The sequence below is a fragment of the Erythrolamprus reginae genome, chromosome 1, assembly GCF_031021105.1.
Source record: "Erythrolamprus reginae isolate rEryReg1 chromosome 1, rEryReg1.hap1, whole genome shotgun sequence".
Lineage (NCBI taxonomy): Eukaryota > Metazoa > Chordata > Lepidosauria > Squamata > Dipsadidae > Erythrolamprus > Erythrolamprus reginae.
Genome location: NC_091950.1, coordinates 250868296 through 250884815, shown reverse-complemented (window position 1 = coordinate 250884815; position 16520 = coordinate 250868296). Strand labels below are relative to the sequence as shown.

At 39.6% G+C, this 16520-nt stretch overlaps 1 protein-coding gene across 3 annotated transcripts in view; it reads right to left on the bottom strand.

Moving 5' to 3' along the window:
• The window catches only part of LDAH (lipid droplet associated hydrolase), a 111680-nt gene that overhangs the window by 88845 nt on the left and 6315 nt on the right, over positions 1-16520 (bottom strand). For all 3 annotated transcript variants that reach the window (XR_011557375.1, XM_070732805.1, XM_070732804.1), the window contains exon 3: positions 15031-15165. Coding sequence is in view for 2 of the 3 variants with exons in the window: in XM_070732805.1 (XP_070588906.1) it covers positions 15031-15165 (135 nt within the window). In the remaining variant the exon portion in view is untranslated. The remainder of the gene's footprint in view (positions 1-15030; positions 15166-16520) is intronic.

Genomic DNA, 16520 nt, shown 5'->3' with positions numbered 1-16520 from the left:
TTTAAATAAACTTTTCAAATCTATGTTTTCAAGCTTAAGAGCAATAAGTAAATTACTTCACTACTACACCACTCAAACAAAATGCAGCTGAAACTCTCAAACCAAATTAAATAAAAGCTGCTCCAATTTTTTTTTTTAAAGAGATACGTTAAGGGAAACCTTATAATCTTGCAAAAATAAATGCACTGTGGGCAAGCTACAGTTGCTTACTTTAAGAAAGAAACAAGGATCGCTTTGCTTTGATTACAATAAAATCCAAGGAGGCATTTTAATGCTACCCCTCTCTCCTTGTTTTTTTTAAGCTTGCCATTTTGGATCCAAATATGCCTTTAGCACCCTCTAACTCTTTAACTCTATAAAACAGACACAAACAAAAACAATAATATGCAAGTTGTAATGGACAAAACTACGGGATATAAATAAGTAGTCGGTGTTTATGAGGTTATAAAAGGAGCTGTTCATAAGTAGCCTCTGCAGCCAAGCAAACTAACTTGGAAAATGTAATGAGTCAAAGTGTCAATACTGGGCAGTGCAGAGGAAAAAGCAACATTTAATGATTCTGCTAATGTTTATTCAGCATGTATAGATCGTTGGTTCTTAAGCAGAATGAAAAAATGCCATGTTAAACCCTTCAGTATATTACAGCTTTAAAGGTAAATAGCTGGAGAAATATAAAGAGCTCTCAAATTTATAGTTAACCGTTAACTGTGCTAATTGCTAACATTTCATTCATATATATATATGTCACATGTTTTTTTGATGAATTTGAAAATTAAGGGAGACTAGAATAGATCTATTTCGGCCTTATTTTGGCCTCATCAGCTAGCCATACCCACTGGGACTTGAACCTGCAACCTTTGCCTTGTAAGGCAGAGAATTATCCTCTAGGCCATAGTATCCAATCCCTTCAGCTCTGCACCAGGGAAGGGTTACATATTTTTGTGTCGAATCACCCTGGTGTATCGAAGGAACATCACAGCTCCTTATTTGTCTCTTGGCCCAACCCAGGGCCATTTCCAAGGCAGTTAAATTTATTGATAGCCGACAATTCTATCTATATGTGTCACATGTTTTTTTTGCTGAATTTGAAAATTAAGGGAGACTAGGATAGATATATTTCGGCCTTATTTTGGCCTCATCAACTAGCCATACCCACTGGTATGGCTAGTTGATGAGGCAACCTTTGCCTTGTAAGGCAACCTTTGCCTTGTAAGGCAGAGAATTATCCTCTAGGCTACAGTATCCAATCCCTTCAGCTCTGCACCAGGGAAGGGTTACACATTTTTGTGTCGAATCACCCTAGTGTATATATATATGGGCCGAGAGGCAAATAAGGAGCTGTGATGTTCCTTCAATACACCAGGGTGATTCGACACAAAAATATGTAACCCTTCCCTGGTGCAGAGCTGAAGGGATTAGATACTGTAGCCTAGAGGATAATTCTCTGCCTTACGAGGCAAAGGTTGCAGGTTCAAGTCCCAGTGGGTATGGTTAGCTGATGAGGCCAAAATAAGGCCGAAATAGATCTATCCTAGTCTCCCTTAATTCAGCAAAAAAACATGTGACATATATATATATATTACCATTGTGAGCTGCCCTGAGTCCGTGAAAATTAGTATATCAGTATAAAATGACATTATCATTTGGAATCGGAATTGACCAAAAAGTTAGCACTAACAAATTTATCTGTAGCACCCTATCCAAAAGGGCCACTGGCAATTGAACTCTTCTTTCCCTTTTCCAGGTGACCAACTCAGCCCAGCTCAGGCACACCCATACACCTTGCAGGGAGTTACAGGGTTTAATTAAAAATAATGACCGTTAAGATACGAATCAAATTAATAGTAATAGCAATAGAACTTAGACTCATATGCCTCTTCACAGTGCTTTATAGCCCTCTCTAAGCGGTTTACAGAGTCAGCATATTGCCCCCAACAATCTGGGTCCTCATTTTACCCAGCTCAGAAGGATGGAAGGCTGAGTCAACCTTGAGCCGGTAGTGACATATGAACTGGTGAAATACAGCCAGCAGTCAGCAGAGACAGCTTGCAGTACTGCATTTTAACCACTGCGCCACCAAGGCACAGTATTTAGAGTGTTGCTTGACACAGTGTTGTATTTAGCAACACAACAATATAAAACATAAACTCTTATGCCGAGCAATATTGTTCATGTTATCTCCAAGATGCTTTTTCAAGATACTTCCTTTTTTCCTTGAGAAAGCTGACTGAAGTTTAAGTCAGAACTGAAGAAGCTTCTTGGATGAGAAATGAAACATCTTCCCCAAGGCGTACATAAGTGCACTGGTGTGCCATTCGTCCCCTGTCCAATTGTCTTTCCTTTCTCTCACTTATCATATATATTTTCTTTCTTTCATATATCCTCTCCTCTAAGTTCACTTTACCCTTATATATATTACTACATGTCTATTTTTCTTCCTATGTATTTGTGTATTGGACAAATGAATAAATAAATAAACAAACAAACATACAAATAAGAGAGGTAGATATGGCGGGAGCCACGGGGCTAGCCGTTCTGGAGGAAAAAGAGATCGCTGCTTAATAGCAATCCCTTGTTCCGGTCCCATGAGCTCAAACCGGAGCCCTGGTGACGAGTGTAATCCGGGCCCTGGGCTCAAGCTGCTGCTACTCAATGCCAGGTCGGTCGTGAATAAAGCTCTCCTCATCCGGGATTTGATCCTGGATGAGGAGGCCAATCTGGCATGTGTTACTGAAACCTGGTTGGGCCCAGAGGGAGGGGTGCCTCTCTCGGAAATATGTCCAGCCGGGTTTCAGATATGGCACCAGCCTCGACCCCAGGGAAGGGGGGGAGGAGTGGCTATTGTACCCAGGGAGAGCCTCCATCTGCGTAGACTCGTTGCTCCTGAGATCGCGGGTTGTGAGTCACTCCTTGTGAAGTTGGACTTAGGGGTTCAGGTGGGCTTGTTACTCACGTACCTGCCTCCCAGCTGCGTGTCAACAGCCCTGCCTGTGCTGCTCGAAGAGCTGGGCGGGTTGGCGGTGGAGTTCCCCGGACACATTGTCTTGGGGGACTTCAATCTGCCGTCGCTCAGCGGTTCCTCAGGATTAGCACAGGAGTTCATGGCCACCATGACAGCCATGGACCTGACTCAAGTAGTTCAGGGTCCGACTCACGAGGGTGGACACACACCCGACATGGTATTTCTCTCGGAGCAATTGAATAGTGGTCTGAGACTAAGGGGCTTAGAAGCATTGCCTTTGTCATGGTCAGACCATTTTCTACTGCGGCTTAACTTCCTGGCTCCAATCCTCCCCCGCAGGGAGGCGGAACCGATTAGGAGGTTCCGCCCCAGACGCCTGATGGACCCTGAGGGCTTTCAGAAGGCGCTTGGGGTTTTACCAGATTCGCTCGTCCACAGCTTGGCAGAGTCTCTTGCTGAGGCCTGGAACAAGGCTGCAGCGGAGGCTCTTGACCTAATTGCGCCACTGCGACCTCTCTGTGGCACTAGACCCCGTAGAGCTCCATGGTTCAACGAGGAGCTCCGGGAGTTGAAACGCCAGAAGAGACGTCTAGAGAAGCGATGGAGGAAGAGTAAGTCTGAATCCGACCGAACACTTGTAAGAGCTTTTATTAAGACTTACAAAGTGGCGCTCAAGGCGGCAAGATGCGCGTACCATGCCACCTTGATTGCATCAGCGGAATCCCGCCCGGCTGCTCTGTTTAGGGTGACCCGCTCCCTTCTAAATCAGGGGGGAGTTGGGGAACCCTTGCAGGGCAGTGCTGAGGAATTTAACTCATTTTTCGCTTATAAAGTCGCTCGGATCCGAGCAGAACTCGACTCCAATTGCATAGCAGTATCGGCTGACAATGGGTCAGTCGAGATGACTGGGGCTAAAGGTCTTTGTCCATCTGTCTGGGAGGAGTTTGACTTGGTGACACCTGATGAAGTGGACAAGGCCATTGGAGCTGTGAGTTCTGCCACCTGTTTACTGGATCCGTGTCCCTCTTGGTTGGTTTCGGCCAGTCGAGAGGTGACACGGAGCTGGGTCCAGGAGATTGTCACCGCCTCCTTGGGGAGGGGGTCCTTCCCGGCTCCTTATAAGGAGGCACTTGTGCGCCCCCTCCTCAAGAAGCCTTCCCTGGACCCAGCCGTGCTTAATAACTACCGTCCAGTCTCCAACCTTCCCTTTATGGGGAAGGTTGTTGAGAAGGTGGTGGCACTCCAACTCCAGCGGTCCTTGGAAGAAGCCGATTATCTAGGGCCTCAACAGTCGGGCTTCAGGCCCGGTTACAGCACGGAAACTGCTTTGGTCGCGTTGATGGATGATCTCTGGCGGGCCCGGGACAGGGGCTTGTCCTCTGTCCTGGTGCTTCTTGACCTCTCAGCGGCTTTCGATACCATCGACCATGGTATCCTTCTGCGCTGACTGGAGGGGTTGGGAGTGGGAGGCACTGTTCTCCAGTGGTTCTCCTCCTACCTCTCCGGTCGGTCGCAGTCGGTGTTAGTGGGGGGTCAGAGGTCGACCTCTAGGTTTCTCCCTTGTGGGGTGCCTCAGGGGTCGGTCCTCTCCCCCCTGCTATTTAATATCTACATGAAACCACTGGGTGAGATCATCCAAGGGCATGGGGTGAGGTATCATCAATATGCGGATGATACCCAGTTGTACATCTCCACCCCATGTCCAGTCAACGAAGCAGTGGAAGTGATGTGCCGGTGCCTGGAGGCTGTTGGGGACTGGATGGGTGTCAACAAACTCAAACTCAATCCAGACAAGACGGAGTGGCTGTGGGTATTGCCTCCCAAGGACAATTCCATCTGTCCGTCCATTACCCTGGGGGGGGAACTATTGACCCCCTCAGAGAGGGTGCGCAACTTGGGCGTCCTCCTTGATCCACAGCTGACATTGGAACATCATCTTTCGGCTGTGGCGAGGAGGGCGTTTGCCCAGGTTCGCCTGGTGCACTAGTTGCGGCCCTATTTGGACAGGGAGTCATTGCTCACAGTCACTCATGCCCTTATCACCTCGAGGTTCAATTACTGCAACGCTCTCTACATGGGGCTACCTTTGAAAAGTGTTCGGAAACTCCAGATCGTGCAGAACACAGCCGCGAGAGCCATCGTGGGGCTTCCCAGATTCGCCCACGTATCTACAACACTCTGTGGCCTGCATTGGCTGCCAATCAGTTTACGGTCACAATTCAAAGTTTTGGTTATAACCTTTAAAGCCCTACATGGCATTGGACCAGAATACCTCCGGAACCGCCTGCTACCGCACGAATCCCAGCGGCCGATAAGGTCCCACAGAGTTGGCCTTCTCCTGGTCCCGTCGACAAAACAATGTCGTCTGGCGGGCCCCAGGGGAAGAGCCTTCTCTGTGGCGGCCCCGGCCCTCTGGAATCAGCTCCCCCCGGAGATTAGAATTGCTCCCACCCTCCTTGTCTTCCGTAAACTACTTAAGACCCACCTATACCGCCAGGCATGGGGGATTTGAGACACCTTTCCCCCAGGCTTATTATAATTTATGTTTGGTATGTATGTGCTGTTTGGTTTTTAATTATGATAGAGTTTTTAGTTTTTTTTAATATTAGATTTGTGCCTGTATAATACTGTTTTTATCGTGTTGTGAGCCGCCCCGAGTCTTCGGAGAGGGGCGGCATACAAATCTAACAAATTATTATTATTATTATTATTATTATTATTATTATTATTATTATTATTATTAAATAAATAAGAAAGAAAAAGTCTAGTTGGCTTTTGAAAAAGCACCCTTGAGATAATTGTGACCTGGATGATTGAGAATCTCCATAGACAAATGTTGCCTTTAATCCCTTTTGTCCACATGACCCCTCACCAGTCCAGTTGCCTCATAAACTTGTGCTCGGTCCCTAGTCCCAGTGAAATGCCTATGGAACCCACCTCTTTTGAGAACCAGGATATAGTCTCTGTTGAGATATCACTGTGACTGGCAATTTCTCTCTCTTTTCAATGGAGTCCAGCCTCTTTTCCTCACTCTTTGTGCTCCCTCTTGGTCATTTCTTTTGAGCTGCTCAAATCTGTTGTCCTACTTCCCACCACAACGATTTAACTCCCTCTGCAGGAGATAACATTTCCCAGAAATCTCCAGGCATTCTTGCTGTCCCAATTCCAGGAGCAAGGCCCTATCTTTCTATCAATCTACACGCACCCAAACACACATGCTTTAAGACAGGTTTTACAAAAGATAGATCTTATAGCCTAAATTAGATTGATTAGATTGTAGGGCTGGATTTGATGTCAATTTATGTTTGAAGGAGCTGCCCTCTGTTTATAAATGTCTTGCTTTTCTACTATCCTAGTTTGCTTTTCTTTACGTTCTAGTAATCCCCTGCCTAATGGACGAGTTTTTGAAAGTTTCTTTGAAGAAAGCTGTTTTATGATATTTACTTGCTCTTAATAGAAGTTATCAGCCAGAGGTGGGATTCAAGTTTTTTAATAACCAGTTCTGTGGGTATGGCTTATTTGGGGATGTGGCTTAGTGGTCATGTGACTGGGTGGGTGTGGCTCAGGGGTGAGTCCCAATTTACCTCGCTGCTGGTTTGCTTCCTCCTGCGCCATGTGGCAGCACCTCATGGGTGCCCACAAGCTTTGTGCATACAAGTGCAGTACAACCCCCCCCTTTTTTTTAAAAAAACCTGAAAACAATCCTTCCCCTGTGTATCCTACACAGTATAACATTTAATAGTAGGAAATTATATTATCAGGCAGCCGCCCTAACGTGGATTAGAGATTGGATAACTTTAGAAGATAAAAGAACATTAAACTTAGAAGGACATGACCTCATGCTTGGTTGGCATGCCTTTATATGGTATGACAAAGATAAAAACCACTCATATTTTAAAAGACATACTTTAAGAAAATACTTATTAGAAGTTTGGAAAGATATAAGAAAAAACCATTTTTTAACTATTCCTGAATGGGCCGCCCCTCTAGAAGCAATAATACACCCAAAGTCTATAAAAGATACGAAAATAATAAGATATAAGGATTTATTAAATGATCAAATGAAATTAAAATCTAGGATTAAACTACAAGAGGAAGGGACAATAATTGATTGGTGGCATTATGCACAGATTCGATCTAGATATCAGAAAGATACCATGCTCTATATTTTTAACAAGAATAAAAATGTATTAAGTAATTTAATTACTATCAATCAGACGAAAACAATAGGGAAAATTTATAAATATTTGATAGCACATAAAAACATAGAGTTGACCTTAAAAGATAACATAAGTTGGTGCAAAAATATCGGAAAAGAAATAGACACATGGGAGAAAGTCTGGACTTACAACTGGAAAATGACAAAATCAGTATCCCTAAAAGAAAACCAAATCAAAATGTTTTATAGATGGCACCTCCCACCAAACAGGATAGCAAAAATGTTTTCCAAAACCTCCCCGATGTGTTGGAAATGCAAGAAAGAGATAGGGTCTTATTATCACCAATGGTGGACATGTAGCAAAGCCAGAACGTATTGGAAGATGATAGAGAAAATAATGAAAGAAATAGTAAAGCAAGATGTAGAAATTACCCCGGAATTTTATTTATTAGGAATTACAAATCAGAGTTATAAGAAAGAGATTTTATATTTAATTATCCATATTTTAACTGCGGCTAGGATTATATATGTGCAAAATTGGAAAGGGGAGGATATCCCCAAAGAAGAAGAAGTTATTATAAAAATATTGGACTGTGCCGAGATGGATATGATGACAAGACGCTTAAATGATCAAGAAGATACAAAATTTTATGAAACATGGAACAAAGTTTATATATGGATAGATAAGAAAAAATAATAGAAAATTATGATACAAATGTGTAAATTGTTTTGGTAAAGATAAGTTTTTTGTTTTTAGGTTATAATAGTGCTAGATAAATCAAGTTTGGTTTGGAAACATATTAGAATTAGCTTATTTACAAAGAATTATTATGAGAAGAAATTTCTTTATTGGAAAGTTTAACAAATCATTGTGTTTTTTTTAACATTCAATTATATATTCAACTATGTATTCTTTTTTCTGTATTTAAATTTATACTTTTGAGATAAGCGGGGAAAATACATCCCCACCTTTTTATGTTAAATGTATGTACATTTAAGACGTTTGTCCATTTTATGAAAATTAATAAAAAGATTTGGAAAAAAAAGAAGAAGGTATATCCTACACAGTATAACATTTAATAGTATACCCTATGCAACTGGACTTACAATCCTAGGTTTACAAAGTTTAGAACTAAGTCGCCTTAAACACAACCTAAGCGTAGCCCATAAAACCATCTGCTACAAAGTCCTTCCTGTCAACAACTATTTCAGCTTCAACCACAACAACACAAGAGCACACAACTACCATGATACTAGTAAAAAGAAACATTGGGACAGGGGAGGGAAGGCACTCTGGTGTACCTATGCACGCCCCTTACTGACCTCTTAGGAATCGGCAGAATCAAGAGTGGATAGTCTAAGGGTAAAGTTTTGGGGGTTACATGATGATACTACAGAGTCTGGTAGTGAGTTCAATGCATCAGCTACTTGGTTGCTAAAGTCATATTTCCCGAAGTCGAGTTTAGAGTAGTTTACTTTAAGTTTGTATCTGTTGTATGTTCATGTGTTGTGGTTGAAGCTGAAGTAGTTGTTGACAAGAAGGACGTTGTAGCAGATGATTTTATATTGTTATATCTTTGTATACTACCAATACTACTTGACAAAATAAATAAAATAAATAAATAAATCAAGCAATGAAAAAAAAAGTACCAGCAAAGAAAAAAAAAAACCTCTGGAGTTGAGGTATACGGGGCCAAGGGGGAGACCCTTCTCTGTGGGGTCCCCGGCCCTCTGTAATAAGGGTTAAGGGAGAGGCAGTTTCTGTAAGCAGGACAATAAAGATTAGGCTATAGAAACAACACCAGAATGTTTTAATCCCTTACAGCAGTGTTTTCCAACCTTGGCAACTTGAAGATGTCTGGACTTCAACTCCCAGAATTCCCCAGCCAGCATTTGCTGGCTAGAGAATTCTGGGAGTTAAAGTTCAGGTATCTTCAAATTAGTCTGGAGGACAGAAGGAAAAGGGGGGACATGATCGAAACATTTAAATATGTCAAAGGGTTAAATAAGGTTCAGGAGGGAAGTGTTTTTAATAGGAAAGTGAACACAAGAACAAGGGGATACAATCTGAAGTTAGTTGGGGGAAAGATCAAAAGCAACATGAGAAAATATTATTTTACTGAAAGAGTAGTAGATCCTTGGAACAAACTTCCAGCAGATGTGGTTGGTAAATCCACAGTAACTAAATTTAAACATGCCTGGGATAAACATAGATCCATCCTAAGATAAAATACAAAAAACTAGTATAAGGGCAGACTCGATGGATCATGAGGTCTTTTTCTGCCATCAGTCTTCTATGTTTCTATGTTTCTAAATTGCCAAGGTTGGGAAACACTGCCTTAAAGGATTAACCCTGCAAAGTGGAAAAAAACAAAAGGAGATTTTGTCTAACAACCGGTTCTTCGAACTGCTTAGAAAGGTAACAACCAGTTCTAATGGTAGAATCCCACCTCTGGTTATCATCCAGTTATAGATACTGCATCTCCTAGGGGGCCTTACATTGTGCTGCTCGTGATTTTAATTTTGAAAAATCAAACTAAATTAACTAATAATAAATCAATTTGATTGTAAATCATTTTTTAAGAAAACCAAATAATTTATAATTTATAATATTTATTACCAAAGGGTTCCCCCCCCCCCCTCCGGACTCTGTACTGGAGATCAATTTGATAAACAATCAGGCGATACAGGCTGTTTTCTGGCAACTGCACTGAAAGTTCAATGTAAAATCTAAGCTTGGATGATTTCAAGCTATCAATCAACAAGGGACTTGCTAGCAAATGCTAATTCTCAAGTTCTACTATCAATCTGAAAGCTGAGAAATATTTTTCCCTTGCAGTGCCAAATTGTTATTGTTTGCTTTAGAATTTGACATTTGACCACAATGATTAGCAGCAATTTAAACAAAATACCATGCCATCTCAGATTTCACTTTCAGCTTTAGTACAGGAGGTAGGTTGTTGCAAAAATCCAGATGAGAAGTTAGTGATAATAAAATGTTAAATATAATTGATCCTGTTCTATAATTGGAAAGGCTAAATGCTTTGTTATTTGTTACCAATATTATTTAAATATTTATCTATTAAAATTTCTAGATATTATTTATACATACTGAAGAAAAGTATAAAAAGCATTATAAAAAAATCAATGTATGTATAAAAAGTCAAAAAAGCATGTATAAAAAGTCAAAAGTGTCCACTGAAATTAGTCACACCACACCAAAAACAAGATAATTAACTATCAGCATAATATGACTGAACAGTAGCTAAAATTACAAACAGGCACATGTAAATTAAGATACTGTGCAGATGAAATGTTGACCTGGAATGCAAAATATGCAGTGCTACCACTAATTGATTATGATGTAGTAATTCCTAATTGAGAGCTAGTGGTGGTGGTTCAGGTATTAGTGCCAAACAGGCATAAAGTCGGATTGCTTAATTCAAGAGTGTTCAGAAAATTGAGCTAGCATATCCTTTCCCCAGTTATCTTTCTAGTGACTAAAATAGGGACTAACATTCATAGAACAAAATATCAGAGTTGGAAGGGACACTTCTAGTTGAACCCCCTGCTCAAATGGCTGTCTGGTCTCCTCTCAAAAGTCTTGAGTGATGGAGCACCCACAGGTTCTGATGGCAAGTTGAGTGGAATCAACCATTCATTAATATGAGCTGTGATGGCACAGTGGTTAGAGTGCAGTACTGAAGGCTACTTCTGCTGATCACCGACAGCTACCATGTTTCCCCGAAAATAAGACACTGTCTTATATTAATTTTTGCTCCAAAAGTTGTGCTACGTCATATTTTCCGGGGGTGCCTTATATTTCTCAAATAAGACAAATTCACAGGCAGAAAAGCTGACACCCCCAAAGAAAGTGTACCGTACGGTACACTGATTACGGTACGGTACCTGTCAGTATGGCACCCACACACACAAACAACGGCACTTATATGGTACAACAGTATGCTCCCGCTATTGCAGCTTCCGGCCACCAGAGGAACTACAGTCTACGCACTGTAGTGGAGACTGTAATGGCGGTGAGACAGCAGCAGACTGTGTCTGCTGTACTGGACGGTACAAAGCGATGGAAGGGGCCAGCAGGGGACGCCACATTATTACGGTACCGCTATGAACAGCTTTGAATGGTACCGTATGTTTTTCCACCATACCGTATGTAAACTTGACTACGCCTTATTTTCAGGGGATGCCTTATATTAGCAAATTCTGCAAAACCTCTGACATGCCTTACTTTCGGGGTACGTCTTATTTTCAGGGAAACAGGGTAGCAGTGTGGCAAATCGAATCTCACCAGGCTCAAGATTGACTCAGCCTTCCATTCTTCCGAGATTGGTAAAATAAGAAGCCAGATTGTTGGGGGCAATATGCTGACTCTCTAACCTGCTTAGACAGGGCTGTAAAAGCACTATGAAGCAGTATATATGTCTAAGTGCTACTGCTAATATCTAACAAGTATTTTGAAGGAACAGTCATTTAATTCACTCTTTTAATATGGTTTGCCTCCGGTCAACAAGCTTAGGTAGCTTTTGTAGTTAAAATGTACCAAATGACATGGGCAAAAAGGGCAAAGAAAAGTGTCCAGCTGTACGCTGAAATATTCTGTTGACATCCAAAAGTCACATTAAATAAAACTGATCCATAAAACTACATAACACAACGCCCAGGGCATTTTTGCTAGAACTATGCTAATGTGCTTAACTTCAGAGTGAATATAAAACTTAAAGTCTCAGAAGCATCCACCAAAAATATTTCTGTTCACTTCCAAAATTTCTACCATATTCCAATTTACAGCTGATGTTATAACTGGACAGTTCAGGAAAGAGCAGACTTCTCTGTGACAGACATAGCCATAATTATTCACTCTCATGTAGGATTTGAGCCGGGTTTTTTGCTGAAGTCAATGGTGGGAGGTCTTAAGAATAAAACTTATCAAGAAAGACTTAATGAACTCAATCTGTATAGTCTGGAGGACAGAAGGAAAAGGAGGGGACATGATCGAAACATTTAAATATGTTAAAGGGTTAAATAAGGTTCAAGAGGGACGTGTTCTTAATAGGAAAGTGAACACAAGAACAAGGAAGCACAATCTGAGGTTAGCTGGGGGAAAGATCAGAAGCAACGAGAAAAAATATTATTTGACTGAAAGAGTAGTAGATGCTTGGAACAAACGTCCAGCAGACATGCCTGGTAAATCCACAATAACTGAATTTAAACATGCCTGGGATAAACATAAAAATACAGGAAATAGTATAAGGGCAGACTAGATGGAATATGAGGTCTTTTTCTGCCATCAATCTTCTATGTTTCTATGTTTTGTTCATTGATAGAGCCCTATTTAACCAGGAAGCTATTTAAGTTCAAAATTATAGACATAAAACTTTGGGAGAAATTGTAACAATGGAATCTTCAGAGGGCAGAGGAATAGTCCTGAAGAATAGGACAGAGAACCACTACTAAGGCAAATATTAGACAGAAAACAACCAATTGGCTTCTTTCCTAGTTTCCACAGAAATAAAGAGAAGAAAGCACATTCGGACTTTCAAGGTTCTATTACCATATAATGACTACAATAAAAATAGCTCTGACCTATATGGTATTGGTTTTTTAGGTTTGCTTTATAGCAGGGGTTCCCCAACCTTTCTGTCACCAGGGATCAGTTTTGTGAAAGAGAATTCTTCCACAGATGGGTGGTGGTAGTGGTTTCACACGCAACCTAGATGCTGCCCCTGCACCCTTGCCTGGTGCTGGCCCAGCCCAGCCCGTTTCCAGGCAGAGGTTGGGGACCCCTGCTTTAAAGGGTTGATAAAAACCATTAAGGCATTATCACACAAAGAAGTGGCCATTGTTAATCTTGATTTTATAGAAAGTAGCCCTAGACACCAATCTCCTTTCAAGCTATAAAATCAAACTTGGCTGCTCTACTGAATATACCAATTCAGTAACAAATCGAGATAGCCTCATGGCAACCAAATGTAGTCCCAAACAATCCCACTAAACAGGAGTTGTCTTAAATTTAAGATGACTTAGATTTCAACTCCCCGGCTAAATAGTCATATATACTTCAAATATACCACACATATCAATCCGTGAAATATACATAAAAATCAGGTTGCCCTATAGAATTTCTTTGTGAATTTTTTTAAAAAAATCATACAAAGTAAGTCTTTAACAATAAGGCACTCTGCAACTTCAGTAACAAAAATATGTAATTATATTGTGCAGATGTTTTTAAAACTCGACACCAAAATAAAATAAAATAATAATGTCATAAGCATTATAAGCACTAACCTTTTAGCAAAGAGTGTGTTAGTATAATAGGACAAACACACACAGTTACACATACACAGAATACACCAAAAGTCAGCCTCTATAGCCTAATCAGAATATGATTTGTTAATATGTTTTCCAATAGTCTTATTTACCATATACTTTGGAATGTTGAAAGGTCATCTATCAGATGAGTAATGAAATCTTTGGTAGAAAATGACAACTAATTTGAACATTTAATGTGATTTATATAATAAATTGTCTATGGAGCCTGATTTTTGGTACACTCATGTGTGTGTTTGTGTGTATGTGTGACCTCACTGTGTAAAATACAGAGCATGAATTTAAATTTCATCAAGATGAAGGTGTTGTGATACACAGGATAAAAACAATCAATCCCAGAGTGGAATTTTGCTGAATATTCTAAAATGCTGTGTTCCTTCTCAGGCCATGTCACTCTGACTATTCCTGGATAACACTAATTTTCAAGCGATTGAAAGTGGGCAAGGGATTTTCTGGAAATCAATTCTCCAATCTGGAGGTGGTTCAAAAGTGTTCAGGCGTGTGAAGGAAATAAGACTTGATTAGGTCTAAAACTGCTTCTAGTTCAGAAAACTAATTCCTGAGAAACTACTAACCCCTTCTAAAATAATTGGCAAGCAGGCTGAAAATCAGCAGATAAATTTTTTGGGGTGGGGACATTCTGTAATTTTGGGTTATTCTGACGGTTCTTCCATTCAAGTACTGTACATACCAATCAGCTTCCATCTTTGGCAGCTCAACTATAAATAGCTTAGTAGTTGCTTCCACCTGCCTGTGCTAAATAGGTCCCTAATAAATGGCAAGGGAAAAAAACCTGCCTTTTACATGCAGCACCTCTATCTATAATGTGGCATTTAATTATACAGTTTATAATCATGCTGCTTATGGCGATAACCAAAAGAAGCAATACATTTCAAACGTCTTATTGTTCCATGATCTCCTGCTTCAAAATAAATACCCACCTACCTGTAGACATATTCAAGTAGCAAATATTTTATATAAGATGGGCACAACAGCTGCTTTCAGGTCAAGCCTTTGTTTACTTTTTATTTGTACTTAAAAATGCTCCATATTCCAGAGGTTGATCCAAGATAAGCCAATACTACAATGATAATTTGAGTTTTTGGAACACTACTCATCTTTATAAGTGTTTTGGAAAATATTTCGTAATCTTTATGTTTGTTACTATTCCCTGCTCTTTGGAATAATCTATCCTCGATATACCCCTGTTAGAAAGGTGGTTAACACCTGGATCTTCCCACCAAGCTTTGGGACTAGGTACCCCGGGTAAGTTTTTGGCATTTTCAGTGTTCAATAGTTAAGGTTTAGTATGTGTTACATTTTTTTAAATTGGGGTGTCTTTTTTGCACACTGCTTAGTCTCAAAGAGTTTAAATGGAATAGCCCTAAAGCACCTAAATAAATATTAAAAACTAGTCTTATTACATACAAATGAAAACATCAGTAAAATCCATGGCACCATTTTCATACAATTTAGTACAAAAGATGTTGTCATCTAATTTATATAGGCTAAGCATTCATCAATAATAAATAATCTAATAGAAAGGAGATGTTAAAACTACCTTCTTTTCTTTTGATTTCATGAGGAATTTTACAGTGTCCACCATGGCTAACGACCCACACAGGATACTGCTGATTCAGTCTAAAATATAAAGCCTCAACGAATGTCCGGTAAAAGCCAGGCAATCCTGGATTACCTAAAAAAGACAAAAGTATGCTAAAAGAATATGCCAGAAATAAAACACAATTCATTGAAAAGACTGAAACATTAAGATCCATCTTGTGTAAATTACATTTATCAAACATTTTTCACTGTATGAATCATTTATACATCATTCTTGAACATGGAATGAAAATAGACCTTAAACTGTGTAGCATTTCTCATTCTTTGTCTGAAAATAATTTTGCAACTCAGCAGGCAATTTTCACCTTACCAAAGATTTACGCCAGGTGAATGAGTTTTCAGGGGTGGGTGGAAAGGGGAAGTAGAACTTAATTCCTCCATTGCATTGCTTTACTATAGAAACGTATAACCTCTCCAACAATCTAGTATATTATTCACATTTTTCAAGTTCCTGGAATGCTTAGTTCCCATTTCTCCTAAATTAGAGTTTACATACATACATACATACATACATACATACATACATACATACATATTTGGGAGGGGGGTTGTCACCCTAAAACTATTGATTAATCAAAGTGTGTTTAAAAAGATATTATTTTAATTCATATAATATGCATACATTTTCTGTAATATGAAAGATAAGAATTTATTTAAAAGAACTGTGTTAAGTCAATGCTCTTTGAGTAATATGTTTTACATTCTTGTCTTTTTAAAAATGATATTCTTTGGAAGAGCCATCAAAGGTAAAACAAAGATTTTATGCTGTAACTCCTTCACAGATTTTCATTCTTTTCCATTCATTCCACTGGAGGTTATAGAATATTTACCGGTATCTCATTCTTATCAGCAGTACAGTATCATTGTATAGTCAATGGGAAGAAATCAACCATTGTTAAGCTTTGTAGTCAATCTTTCAGTGTAGATTTTAATACCTATAATTAATCTCTTTTCCCCCCTGACAGGTAAGATTTCTATCTTCTGATAAACTGTGTCATTATCTGAATTTTAGAAAGGAAATAAAGAGATCACACACAAAATAAGGCATAGGGAGGAGGAGGAAAAGATCAATTATAAAAGATAATCATATAGATCACCTATTACAACAGTTACTGATACTGAGAAATACTTTGAAATGGTGGAAACAAGAGACACAAATGCAAACACACTTTTTAATGAAGAAAACAAAATTGCTGTCAAAAAGAGCACTCAGTACCTTATATTGCTTATTAATTATCAGTATTTGTTCTTTTATACAAGATAAACACTTGTCCGGTGTTTCTGCCACAAAATGTGAGAAAATTGTCACTGGTCTTTGATAGTATGATGAACAAATGAACCTATCGCAAAGTAAGGTCATTTATTTTACAATAGTTTGTACTGCTAGTGATCTATATTGGGCCTAATGATGGTTAAAAGAGAAATTTA